The sequence below is a fragment of the Mustela erminea genome, chromosome 2 (genome assembly GCF_009829155.1).
Source record: "Mustela erminea isolate mMusErm1 chromosome 2, mMusErm1.Pri, whole genome shotgun sequence".
Taxonomy (NCBI): domain Eukaryota; kingdom Metazoa; phylum Chordata; class Mammalia; order Carnivora; family Mustelidae; genus Mustela; species Mustela erminea.
In genome coordinates this window covers 157793036-157806578 of record NC_045615.1, presented here as the reverse complement: position 1 = coordinate 157806578, position 13543 = coordinate 157793036, and the positions used below count along the sequence as shown (strand labels likewise).

General features: G+C 44.6%; 1 protein-coding gene across 2 annotated transcripts in view; it reads left to right on the top strand.

Moving 5' to 3' along the window:
- The first annotated feature begins 4569 nt into the window (after positions 1 to 4569).
- BTC (betacellulin) overlaps positions 4570 to 13543 on the top strand; it is a 43106-nt gene continuing 34132 nt past the window's right edge. For both annotated transcript variants that reach the window (XM_032334586.1, XM_032334585.1), the window contains exon 1: positions 4570 to 5014. In XM_032334586.1, the coding sequence (XP_032190477.1) occupies positions 4951 to 5014 (64 nt within the window). In that variant the 5' untranslated portion in view covers positions 4570 to 4950. The remainder of the gene's footprint in view (positions 5015 to 13543) is intronic.

Genomic DNA, 13543 nt, shown 5'->3' with positions numbered 1-13543 from the left:
GTGAGATTAAGAGTCACTTATGGTTTGTCTCCCTCCCAATCAATCTCCAAACAAACAAAAGCCCAGGGCCAGATGGCTTCCCCGGGGGAATTCTACCAAACATTTAAAGAAGAACTAATTCCTATTCTCCTGAAACTGTTCCAAAAAATAGAAATGGAAGGAAAACTTCCAAACTCATTTTATGAGGCCAGCATCACCTTGATCCCAAAACCAGACAAGGATCCCATCAAAAAAGAGAGCTATAGACAAATATCCTTGATGAACACAGATGCGAAAATACTCAACAAAATACTAGCCAATAGGATTCAACAGTACATTAAAAGGATTATTCACCACGACCAAGTGGGATTTATTCCAGGGCTGCAAGGTTGGTTCAACATCCGCAAATCAGTCAATGTGATACAACACATCAATAAAAAAAAGAACAAGAACCATATGATACTCTCAATAGATGCTGAAAAAGCATTTGACAAAGTACAGCATCCCTTCCTGATCAAAACTCTTCAAAGTGTAGGGATAGAGGGCACATACCTCAATATCATCAAAGCCATCTATGAAAAACCCACCGCAAATATCATTCTCAATGGAGAAAAACTGAAAGCTTTTCCGCTAAGGTCAGGAACACGGCAGGGACGTCCATTATCACCACTGCTATCTACTGACTTTTTTATAAGCTCATTGAAGATTAATTTGTTCGACTTAAAAGATTAATTTATTTTTCTGGACTTTGGAAAACTAGTGAGTTCATTTATGTAAACCTTCAAAACAGTACTTTCTGTTTACTGGTTAATAAATATCACACCCTGGGTTATAGGTCATCTTGGTCTCTCCGTAGAGTTGAAACAGAGAGGAGGGATGAAAAGGAGGGAGAAGCAGGTCAGAAGAGTCTAAGGGAGTACGGAGAGGCAGAGAGTGCCCAGATCCCCTCAACTTTAGGTTCAGTGTTTCTCTCCCAGCAGGGCTTTTCTGGGTGCTGTGTCCTTCCGTCCACTACAACTCTTAGTGCGAGAGTGATAGTGAAGGAAACCAGTTCCTACTTTCTATGTACCTATAAATGGGTTTTAATAGTAATATGACAGCTATTTGCACTGAATAATTTCTAATATGTGAGATTTTTGCCTTAGAGAGATATATCTTTGCGAACCATAAACACTGCAAATCAGTACCATCGCATTTTATCGATGAGGACACTGGGCTCAGACAGATGAGTCATTTGTGACCCACGCGTCTGGTGACCCAGCCCCAATCTGAACAGAATGAACAGACACCTAAGCCAGTTGTACATAATATTCCACCTCTGTTGTCTTACCCGGAGGAGTGGCTGGGACCATGGAGGAAGGGGTGAAGCCATGATGGCAGGTTTATGGGGTTGGGATATCCAGGCCCTTGCCATATTAGAGCATTAAAATTATGCCACTTAGGTGTTTGCCTACTTAGCCTTACACCAAGCCAACACAAAAGCCCAGATTTAAAAAAAAAAATCAGAAATTATCTTTTTGGCGTAGATGTGAATATGGGTAAAGGAAACAATCACTATGATGAACTAAAACTAGGTATAATATCGTAGAAAAGATTATAGCTTAGATCATTGGATTTGTATTCAGCTGCCACTGAAAAAATATGGCAAGTCAAACAGATTGAGGCATATATATTAAACACAAAAAGGATCCTTCGGAAAGGTGGGTGGGGGTGGATGAAATAAGTGATAGGGTTTGAGGGTACGCTCGTCACGATGGGCCCAGGGTGGTGTATGGAAGTGTCTCATCACTCTGCCGTACGCCTGAGACTAATAGAAGCCTGTCTGTTCTCGACACTGCAATAAAAATAACAAACTTAACTTAAAAAAGGATCCCTGAGAGACTGAAGAAGAAGGTATAATAAAACAGGCAAGGGGGGCGGGGAACCAAAACCAAAAACAATAATCCCCTCCTCCCAGAAAAACTAGTGTAAAATGAAATCACCCGAATACAGCTTTCAGGAAGTGATTTTTCACTGGTTTTCCTTAGAGATGAGCTCAGGGACTTCAAGTGGAATATTTGAAAGCTCTCTACATACATCGTGCTTTTAATTTTTAATAATCTACAATGCAAAATATTATCATTATTCCAAAATATTATTTTTAAAACTTTAAAAAAAAGATTTTATTTATTTATCAAACAGGGATCACAAGTAGGCAGAGAGGCAGGCAGAGAGAGAGGAGGAAGCAGGCTCTCCACGGAACAGAGAACCTGATGCGGGGCTTGATCCCAGGACCTGGAGACCATGACCTGAGCCGAAGGGAGAGGCTTTAACCCACTGAGCCACTCCAGTGCCCCAAAATATTATGTTTTAAAGAGCTTTTCACCCTTCCTGTCTCTTTTCATTCACTCACTCTTAGGGAATTAGAGAATGTTAATGACCACTAGGAAGTCTTCCTGCGCTACTGAGTGCCTTAAAGCAACAGGTTGGAGAATGCAAGCTGACCTAGAATGAATACATTCTGAAATTTTCTTTTCTGCCACATGCGTGTCTGCTTATGTGTTGTGTCCCAGAAATAACCACAAGCTTATATTGTCCTGTCCAGAGGCGGGGAGGTGTGTTCCAGCTGGAGGCCGCTTTCTGTGGGAGGAGATGCATGTTGCAAAGACCTTCCAAAGGAATCCACTCAAGCTTCATACCAGATTAGGGAGGGCTGGTTTTACCTGCCTAAAGCTGGCACACGGAACACGCCCTCAAGAAATCCCTTGTCTGGGGAGAGTGGGGATGCCAGTCCTCCCTCGTGACTTTGGTGCAGTTTTGACCCACTCTTTCCTTAGTAACAGCTCAGCTTAAAATCTAAAGCCTTGAGACACACCCCAGTTCCCTGAATGAGGCCACAGAAAGGTCAGATTCTCCCAAAGTTTGTAATTGGATCAAATATTTACCTTCCTCCATGAGTGAATGAATTGAGAGAGAGCGAGGGAGATGAGGAAGAGGAGGAGGAAGAAGAAAGGGAAAAAGGGAGAAGGGGTAGGAAGAAAGGAAGGAAGGATAAAGGAAGTGGCTTGACCTTGAGATTCCAGTGCCAGGAAATTGGGAAGCCATATTCTCCAGAATACATATTTTATTTCTGGCATTAAATAAAGCCCTTAGGAAAGGCTATTAATTTAATCTCTATATTAAATTACACTGGTTCATACTCTAGTGGCCTGAAAAAGTTAATTTACCATTTGAATTGCATGAACGATGAACACTTACATCACATCCGGGCACTTTACGATACCCAACAAACATTTAGACTTATTTATTTATTTATTGTCTAAGTGTGCTTTATTTTCTGTTAGTTCTATGGAAAAAGAAGACAGTGATGTTCTGCTGCGGAGAGCAGGACAGCTCCTTGACAGGGTACCATCTCAGAGAGAAAGACGCTTTAGCATGGGGCACTGGAGGGAGGAGAGAGTAGCAGAAAAGAAAAGGGAGAGGAGGGAGATGATGTCCAACCCCTTGCCTTCTCTGCCCCTGCCCTTTTTATTTGGAATGTAGTAACCTTCTATCCCACAACCTTAGATTTCTCTGAACCCCGTGCCTACCATATCAATGTTTTATGAGCTGTCATGTGAGGGCTAGAACGGGATTTGGGAAATTAACAGCTGATTTTTATTCTCCTGGATGTATCAGTTGCCTGGGGCACTAAAATAATATGAATTGGTTTTGAAATGAAATGTCACTTGTGGAAGAAAAGTGCATCATAATTTGCTTAATTTAAACAATGGGGAGGAAGGGACAGACATTTGAACTGCATTTCATATGTTAATGAATGTTTATTGGACTTTTGGATACTATATAAACACAAGTCTGGACTGGGCGGGGGGCGTGATCACACAGTGATCTTGCAAGAGGAATATGGACCAGCATGAAAACAGGTGGTCCATATTCTAAACAACTAAATAACCTTTAGTTATTTTAGAGGCAGATATATTAATTACATAAGGTAACATTGGATGTTGCTTCCCATCTTTGAAAGCTGTGAGGGTGCCCTTGTGTTCCAGAAAATGCTTGGTGCAGAGCCCTTGGATCCAACTCTCCAGGAAGAGGGGCTGAGATGAAGGGGGGAGAGTGCTTGGCAAGCCACAGGCAAAACGCATTCTCCCTATTTTTATAGAACCAATGCAGTACATGAATTTTTTTTAATGTCTTTTTTTTTAAATTTTTTATTTGAAATAAAGGAGAATGCAGTGAATCAAGGAGTAAATAGATACATAAGAAAACAAATGAAATTGCTAACGTAGCTCTTGGGGAGCTAAACTCCCAGATATGCAACAAATGATGTAGGTAAAGGAAAGGTTTGTAAGTTGTCAAAGCCCTAAGGTTAATCACACTGAGTGTTGGCGCCGGTCCCTCGGAGACACCAACAGTTGGTTGAAATGAGGGAAGCTAGAATTCAGGGCACGCGTGGGGCTTGAGGCTCCCCCAGCGCCCTGCAGGAGCTTAGAGGAGCTTAGAGCCCGAAGCACCGCCCGCAGGCCCGGCCCCTAACCGCCCTCGGGGGTATTCCCTCCGCTACCGAAGTACCTGGCTCGGTCCCCAAAGGGGAGGGAAGCGGAGAGTCAGGTGCGACCCAGCAGGGGGAGCGGGTGAGCTGGCCCGAGGGCAGCTCGAGCACGTCCTTGAGTGTGGGTGTGGGTGTGGGGCAACTTGGGTGGGAGCAGCGTGGAGGCTACCCCGACGGAGTCCCGCGCCTCGAGGCTGGGGTGTGTGCAGGAACAGCGAGGATAAATAGGAGGCTCCCTCCGCCCGGGCTGCACTCCCGGAGCCGCCCGCGCCCCGGGTGTTGCCTGCCCAGGCCCGGGTGCCCGGCCGAGAAGCAGTTTCGTTTCCGGCTGGCCGGAGAGAGTAGTTTCCAGGCCCGCCCTCGGGCGCCCGCGGCCGGGGAAGGGGCGCAGGACGAGGGGGACTCGTCCAGGGGCTGCCCGGCCCCGCAGCGTGGGGTTGATGGACCGGGCCGCCCCGGGCAGCGGCGCCGGCTCCCTGCCACTGCTCCTGGCCCTCGCCCTGGGTAAGTGGCGCGCCGGACGGCGGAGCCCCCGCAGGAAAGTCGGCGGCGGAGTGGCAGGGAGCGCGAGCCTGCTCGGCGCGCACGTCTGGGCCCCCAGGGCGCGCTGGGGGCTGTCGGAGCCCAGGCGGAGCTCTCTGACCCCTGGGCGGGCGCGAGGTGCGGGTGTCGGCTCTTGGCACCTAGGGCTGCACCTGTTGGGGCTGCCCGAGGGCGGGCGGTTCCCGCGGCCCGGCTGCTGGCGCAGGTGCCCGCGAGTGACGGGGTGGCAGGGGAGCCTGGACGGAGAGGACCGCGGGGGGAGGCAGAAAGGGGGGAACCGGTGGCTGAAGATGGGGCCCGGGACTGCCCAGGACGGTGGAGAGCAATCGGCGGGCGTGTGTGGGCCTCGGGTGTGCGAGAGATAGGGGGGCGACTCTTAGAGGGGCAGGAATGGATTAAGACCCCCGACCCTTGTCAGGACAGTGGGGAGGAACCGGAGGAGAGTGGAAGACAGCTCCTGCGACCTCAGTCCCGGGCTGCTGCGAGGGAAAGGGACATGGCCTGTTTTACGGAGCGCGCTGTCTAAGCAATGCGGAGATGTTTCACTTGGAACTTCTTCTTTCCTATTTTAGGATGACATGGGGGAGAGAAAACTTTCCTTCACTGAGAAAAAGTGCACTTGGGCTGTTCGGTTCGGGAGCTCTGGGTGCGGCCCGGCCCGAGGGCGGAGTGGGGGGCTGGAGGAGCAGGACCCCTGGACCCGCTAGAGGCTCGCTGCGCTTCCTCGGAGGCGGGGTTGGCAGAGCGCGCGGGACCGCAGGTGCGGGGACAGTTCTTGCCGCTGCATGTGGGAAGGGACCAAGGAGGGCACGCAGGTGGGCACAGCCTACCACATCAAGACTTCCCTTCTACATCATGATCATTTTTTTTTAAAGATTTTATTTATTTATTTGACAGATAGAGATCACAAGTAGGCAGAGAGGCAGGCAGAGAGAGAGAGAGGTGGAGGAAGCAGGCTCTCTTCTCTGCAGAGCAGAGAGCCCGATGCGGGACTCGATCCCAGGACCCTGAGATCATGACCTGAGCTGCAGGCAGAGGCTTTAACCCACTGAGCCACCCAGGCGCCCTACATCATGATCATTTTGAGGCAGGGAGGGGCAGGGAGAAGCAATATTTTGTAGTTTTAGGTGAGCTGAGGGTAGGGGCACCTGGGCTTGAGGGGTTGATGTGGGAGCGGGGAGGGGGGTCTCCGCAGCTTTAAGTGTCTCCAAGATATCACCTCTACCTTCAAGCCTGGGAACGACTGGATTTCTCCCGTGGTGGGGAAAGAGGTGAAAACTTTGCGGACACTTTCATCTGGCTTTGGGCCTTGCAGTAGGAGAGGTGGCTAAAATGTGTCATGACCTTGGCTGGAAGTGGATCTGACTTAGCGCCATGATTACGGAGAAGGGACTGATTGAAGGAACCCAGCGGAGAAAGAAGGGAGCAACAACTAGTAGGTAGGGGTATCACGTGGAGTCGGAAAAAGAGCCATAGGTAGAGAGCGTTGGGTCCAGAGACAGTGCTGATGCGCTGGGCTGCATTACTGGGAGGAAGCAGCCGTTTTCTTCCTCCTCCTCGTCTGGATTTTCCAACAGAGTATTGATTGAAAGTCTGCTCTAGTCAGCAAGATGTTAGAGCAGATGGGGATAGGGCTGGGAAGAGGGCTCAAGAGATTCCTAGACATGAGGCCTGCCTGAAGGATGTTATGCTGAGGTCCCCCCGGGTGGCTCAGTTGGTTAAGCCTCTGCTTTGGCTCAGGTCATGATCTCGGGGGTCCTGAGGTCAGGATCCCTGTGTCAGGATCCCTGCTCAGCGGGGAGTCTGCTTCTGCCTCTCCCCTCCACTCCTGCTCTATCTCTCTCGCCCAAATGAATAATATCTTTAAAAAAAGGAAAAAGATGTTATTCTGAATGTGGGAATGCAAGACTAACCAATATGAAACAGTAAGAGAAACATTCAGAAAAGCAGACAGAGAAGGACTAGCTCACCAGGGAGAATGGAGCAGCGGGAGAAGTTGCGTGAAGGACATGCGTGGGTGCCTTGACGCTTGGGTAGGATTTGAAATAGGCAGGAGAGGCCAAAGATACAGGGTGCAGTGGGGGCGAGGGACGGAGCTGGGGGCCAGAGGACCTGGCTGTCTCAGATATAATCCCTGGACTAAGAATAATTAAGGCCTAGATAAGGGCACTGTGGCAGCAGAAATGTCGTGGTAGAAGTGATGATTCCAGGTTGATAGATATCCTCTCCCTTTTACTATCATGTAATGCTTTATGTTTTTCTCAAACCTTGTCACAAGGCAGAAAGGAAAAGACAAAACAAAACTCCAACCCAGTTCCGTGGCACACTCACAGTAACCTGATTGGGCAACTGCCCTGTTGAATGTTTGGCTTAGGGAACTGAATTCAGTCTCCAGATCCCCTGAGAGCCCTACAGCAGGCAAAATCCCGAAGGTTGTAATCTGTTGGCATCAGTGGTCCCATAAAGTGGTTCTATTTCTCTCACACGCGCTTGACTTTTCAGTCTCATTCCTGAGTTAAATCACATGTTACATGTTAGTTACTTTTTGAAGAAAATGTGAGCAATGTACTGTGTGATGCACTAATGTGTGGGTGTGTGTGTGTTTGTGTGTGTGGCAGGGGAGGGGTTCAGTGGGAGAAGGGAGTGCCTTGAGATCAGGCATGGAGCAGACATGAGACCTGGTTCCAGCTCTGCCGTTCTGTGACTGAGATGTCCAATTTCTGAACAGTGTTTCTCTCATTTGTAAAATGAGGGAGCTGCTTTAGATGAGCCCAAGGCCCTCAGCAACTTGCCATTGTACTCATCTTTAACTAACATTTCCACTGGGAAGTTCAACAGAAATTTTTGAGCACTTGGTAACTTTCATTTACTTTGTAATGGGATCTTTGTTTCATGCAGAATTTATCATAATAGAGAGAACCATGGATGCTTATTTCTTTGAGAAATATGGTAATGACGCAATAACTTTGGGGCCCCTGGGTGGCTCAGCTGGTTAGGCATCCAACTCTGGATTTCAGCTCAGGTCATGATCTCATTGTTGTGAGATCTAGCCCAGCTTCCTGTTCTGGGCTCAGCAGGGAATCTGCTTGAGATTTTCTCTCCCTTGCCTGTCTGCCCCTCTCCCAGGTCCTGCACACTTGCCTGTTCTCTCTCTCTCTCTCTTTCTCTTCAGGGGCACCTGGGAGGCTCAGTCAGCTAAGCATCTGCCTTCCACTCAGGTCATGATCCTGGGGTCCTGGATCCAGCCCAGCATCAGGTTCTCTGCTCAGCAGGGAGTCTGCTTCTCCCTCTGCCTCTGCCTCTACCCTCTGCTCCTGCTCTCTCTAATGAATAAATAAAATCTTAAACAAATAAAATAAACAAATAAATCTCTAAAAAAGGCAATAACTTTGCTTAAAGTATCTTTTTTTCTATCTCAAAGAAATCAGAGTATCTTTTTTGATTCTGTATTAAATTTCTCCTTAGTTTTAAGACTAAAAATATATTCCCCTCCTCATTAAAATTGAAAACATTAATATTTGTGGGTCGGTTTAAGTTCTGCCTGAGAATATGAGTGTGATCATACTACGGATCCAGCTTCCAAGTCACCAAGCAGGTGGGTGACAGCAAGTAAAATTCCCATTGTACAGATGAAGTCACTGAAGCCCCAAAAGCTGAACGATTTTAGGCTTTGCCTCTCCAGTTATACTTCTGGCCTAGAAGAACATTAGGAGTGTTTTTTCCTTTTTCAAAATCCCAGGTTTTGCACTTAAGCAGCTGTTACAAATTGATTTTTGCTTTTTCTCCATTCTCAGTCATTGTGTGGAAATTCTCAAATAATCCTGGAAGATCCCACCACTTGCAAGCATGCCTTGTTACACCCAGCTGAAGGTGCCCCTGCGGATGCTTTGGGCTGCCCATGTCTGTGCTGAAGTCAAAGGCCCTGAGGACAGATAGTCCCCATGTCTGTCTCAGGGTCTCTGCAGACACTGCTCACCCCAGTGCCTGGGTGCCCAGTGCAAGAACCTCTACTTGGTTTTTTTCCACCCTTTTATTGTAGTTGGCTCATGCTGGGACACAGACATGAATGTCATGAGGAGGACAGTCGGGGGCACAGTCAGAGGGGACAGGCAATGCACTCTACTTTTAATCAGCTCTGTGAACAATGGACCATACTTGTAAACTCTCCATTAGGATTAGCAGCTTCCAGGAGGGTCCAGACAAGCCAGGGTCCAGGCTGCATGCAGTTAAGCCTAAGCCATGATCTTGAAACCCTTCCAAAATGACCATGACGGATCCCTGGATCCCCAAAGAATCTGTGAGTGGGTGGGGGTAGCAGTCGGGGTCAGGAGAGCACCGAAGTAAAATCTAAGAAGAAAGCGATCTGATTAAAATGGGTATGCTTTGTAATGCTATTATTAGCTAGTCTTCCCAGACATATTTTTATCTTAAGGAAGGAAATTTGGTAGCTTAAATGAATCTCTAATTGTTAAATTTAAAGAAATGAGAGTTTTTTTTTTTTAATGGTTGGAGAGGGTGTATTTAATCTTAATTCAGTTCACTTAGGCAATAACCTACTTTAATTATCAGTGAGGTAAATTCCAATAGCCACGGAGTACTTTTCTTCATTCTTTACTTTTTTTTGAGGATATGTAGTGTGTTATTTACTTGACTGGGAGAGTAAAGGCATGGATTCCAAAATGGTGATGAAAAGTGTAACCGAACTATAACAATGCTTGTGTTCAGCCTTTTTTTAGTTTCAAAGTGCCCGAGTTGATAGTATAACAGGATGGGTTATTAATTTAGTATTTCCCTCACTGCAAAGGCTTGGATTTATTCATTCATTTAGCCTTATTTCGTTTTTTGGCTGGGGATGCACAAAGAGTGCCCGGCACATAGTAGGACCTCAAAAGCTGTTAGTTGACTGACTGAATGTAAATTTTTGACAGTATCCAGTCATTAAAAAAACAGCAGATTGGATAAAGAAAACAGTTCTGTTTCTTGCTGGCAAAACATGCACACAATTCAGAGATGTAGAGAGATCTGCTTCTTCGTCTTTTTTCACTTGGGACTTGCTTCCAGTAATGCTAGAGATCCTTTCATCAAAGGACTTTCGTTTTGCAAGTAGTAAGTTTACTTCTGTTTCTTATGTTCTGTATGGGGGATTTGGAGTGCTCCTTGTCTCTCAGTGTTTGCTTCAAGGGCACATCTCCTCAGTCAGAATAGGGGCTTTAAAATAAATGTTTAATGGGTGCAGAAAGGGCATTCTCCAACAGGTCGTTAAAAAATGACCTTTGAATTCTGTAAAGTGTGAGGTAATTTGCTGACTTGTTTGGTTATACGATTTTCTTTCTCTTTGTTTTTTTAGCCATTCTTCTTTCTTTTTTTAAAATTTAAATGCAATTAACTAAAATATAAATGTATTATTAGTTTCAGAGATAGAGGCCAGTGATTCATCCGTCTTATATAATACTCAGTGCTCATTACATCACATGCCCTCCTTAATGATGATTATAACTTTTTCTATTACACACGTTTCATTAGCTGGGAGTAACCAAGTTGCTTTGTTCATGGTTTCTATTCAGTATTAAATGGAATCAAACCTATGGTGGATGCTATAGAAGTTGAGACAGGTTGGCTGTCGAGGCTGACTGCAGTCTGACATGTTAATGTTGAGGAATCCCTAACTAATCTAACATTATATGTAAATATTTCATAGTCATCGATGGTCTGGATTTCTTGATGGTCCCCTGCCCTGTGGTGAGTCACATGGTCCAGGTCTTTCCAGAGCAGGAGAAGACAGCTTCCTTCTGCTTCTTACTCCAGGAAGCCTAGTACAACTACAAAAAATTGTCATCATTCTTCAGGGCTGAATGAGGCAGTTGTAGAAGATGGAGACTTGACTTTTTCATGACCACCTCCCCACCGGGATGTCATTCTGAGTTTCTGAAACTTGATTGGTCCCATCTCCTAGGGTGACTGACACAAGATATTACTGATGACACAAGCAGATGCCTGCTTGACCTTTCCTATGGAATCTCAACATAACCTTTACATTTGGGGGACCTTTACAGTTGAAAAAAGCATTTTAATATCATCTTCTCATTGATCTTTACACCCAAAATCATAAGAGAGCAGTTCTGTTGCATGCGAGGCACTGTTCTAAGAACCTGATAACTCATTGTATCCATATAACACTATCCATAGAACACTCAGGTTACACATTATTATCATTCCCACTTATTAGGAGGATATGAAACACAAAGGCATTAAATAACTTGTCTAAGGTTCTCGCTTTGTGAGCATGAGCTCTGAAGATGAGGCCATAAAGCCTGGAACATAGTAGATAAATACTTGTTGTTGAATGAGGTAGACAAGAGGAGAAGGGTCACTGACATGCAGTGCAATGACATATCATGGCACTGAAGAGTGACCCACTTCTTCTGACTTACTGAAAAAGCACTGAAGTTCATCCTAGCTATTCCTACCAGCTTTGCTTTCCCCGATGCTGACCTATATATCTGTGGCATCCCCAGCTCTGGATATGCTGTAGGTTCTTGGATTCCTGGTTCTTCATCCCAGCCAGGAAACCTGCTTTCTTATATCCTAGGCACAGCCTATCCCAACCAATAGTGAACAGTTGGTGAGATGATGTTCTTGACTGATGATGGCTAAACAGCATATCCTGAAGTGGTATGATGCTGTGGTCAAGAGTGTAGACTCTGAGCTAGGCTATGTCTATTCATGACCTCTTGGTGCTGTGACTTACTAACTCCTTGATGGTGGGCAAATCTCTTAAACCCCTTTGGCCTCAGTCTCTTCATCTATAAAAGCCCATAGAAATAGAACCAAGGCTATTGTATGGACTAGCTTAGTTACAGCACAAAGCACTTAAGATGTTCCTGAAACATGGTAAGTTCTGGATAAACATGAGCTATTATAATAGATAACAGGAAAGTACAGAAGAAATCACTAATTATAATCAGCATATTTTTTAAACTGTGGATATTTTGTTTCTGGGTACTTTCTTATTATAACCAGGGCCTATTAATTGATAGAAAAACTTTCTCTTGCCTTTATTTCTCAAATTCCTGCTCCCACTAGTTGTGAAAGAGGAAATAGATACAAATTCTCAAAAGAGTTCTATTTGACTGGTTTTGTTAGAAAAGAACAAATGTAAAAAATAATTCTGCAAAAGCAAAATGCATATCTGCTTTCTAAAAATGTCTCTATAGATACTTCCTCATCTGCCAATTTTGATCCTAGTTTTATGCAGTGAAAAGCTCTATAGCATTTGCCTGGCATTGACACCCAAGACCAAAATCTTAAGGTTGGACCAGACACAAAAGTCAGCTTGCACTAGCAGAGAAAAATAAAATATTTAGGTTATAATTTTAATGTTTTAGGTAATCTCATCAAAATGGGGTTATCTCATTTATTTGAGTTAAATAAATAATTATCTTAATTAAAAAGAAATAAGTCTGTCACTGTGGAAAAATGAATGATAACACACTGTCAAAATTTGTTTCTAAAAATCAGAAAAATGGAAAAATAAACAGAAATTGTTTCTTATGATAAAATAATTTTTTTCGGATTATAAAGAGTAGACAGCCATGCATAAAGGTTGTTGTTTCACAATATTATAGCATCGAGAAAGTTATTTAATCATTGAATACTGTAGCATCAAGAAAGTTATTTAATCTCCTCGTGCTGTGTCGTCTCATCTAGAGAATGGTATCAATGATAATAATGCCTATCTTTGGTGACATGGGATTGTTTTGAGGATAAAATGAGATAATTCAGGAAAAGATTTTAGCAGAATAATTGGCTAATAAATGTTCAATGTGTTATTAATATTCTCACTTTCATAACTATGTAGATAATTAAAATTATTTCATAGGTATTGACTAAAAAGGTGAAACAGAATGATTGCACTCCTTACACCAGTTAGAGTGTTGGTGTTTTTGTGCTTTGAGCGAAGGAAATTGCTGTAATATTCACCACCGGAAGCAAACGGAAAAAGGCAGGAATTTGCTCCCTCATAACCATGCTTTCAATAATGCCTTTAACTGCTTCGTTAGAATATAAGTACCATGATGGCAGAAATTTTTGCCTGATTTATTTACAGCTGTATTCCCAGGGCCTAGAACAGTGCTCCTACATGATAAGTGCTCACTAAATATTTGTCCAATAAATGAATCTCAGTGCATGTAGCATAGGCGTCCTCCTAGACAGTAGCTTCTCATGGTCAGTCACAAAGATCATGATGTAAACTTTGCATACAGGCACACACACACACACACCAGCTTCCATACTCAAATCAAAGAACCCTCATATTTCCCAATAACTCTTTATATTCCATCTTTAATGTCTGAATTTGTAAAAAAATGACTTATTTTAGGCAGTTCTTCACTTAGATGGTAGCTATGCCTGGTTTTACTGAGTAGGTTGACTTGAGAGAATGAGATTTGTTCATGAAATTTTGGTATTGACTGCCACCACCAGCAAAAC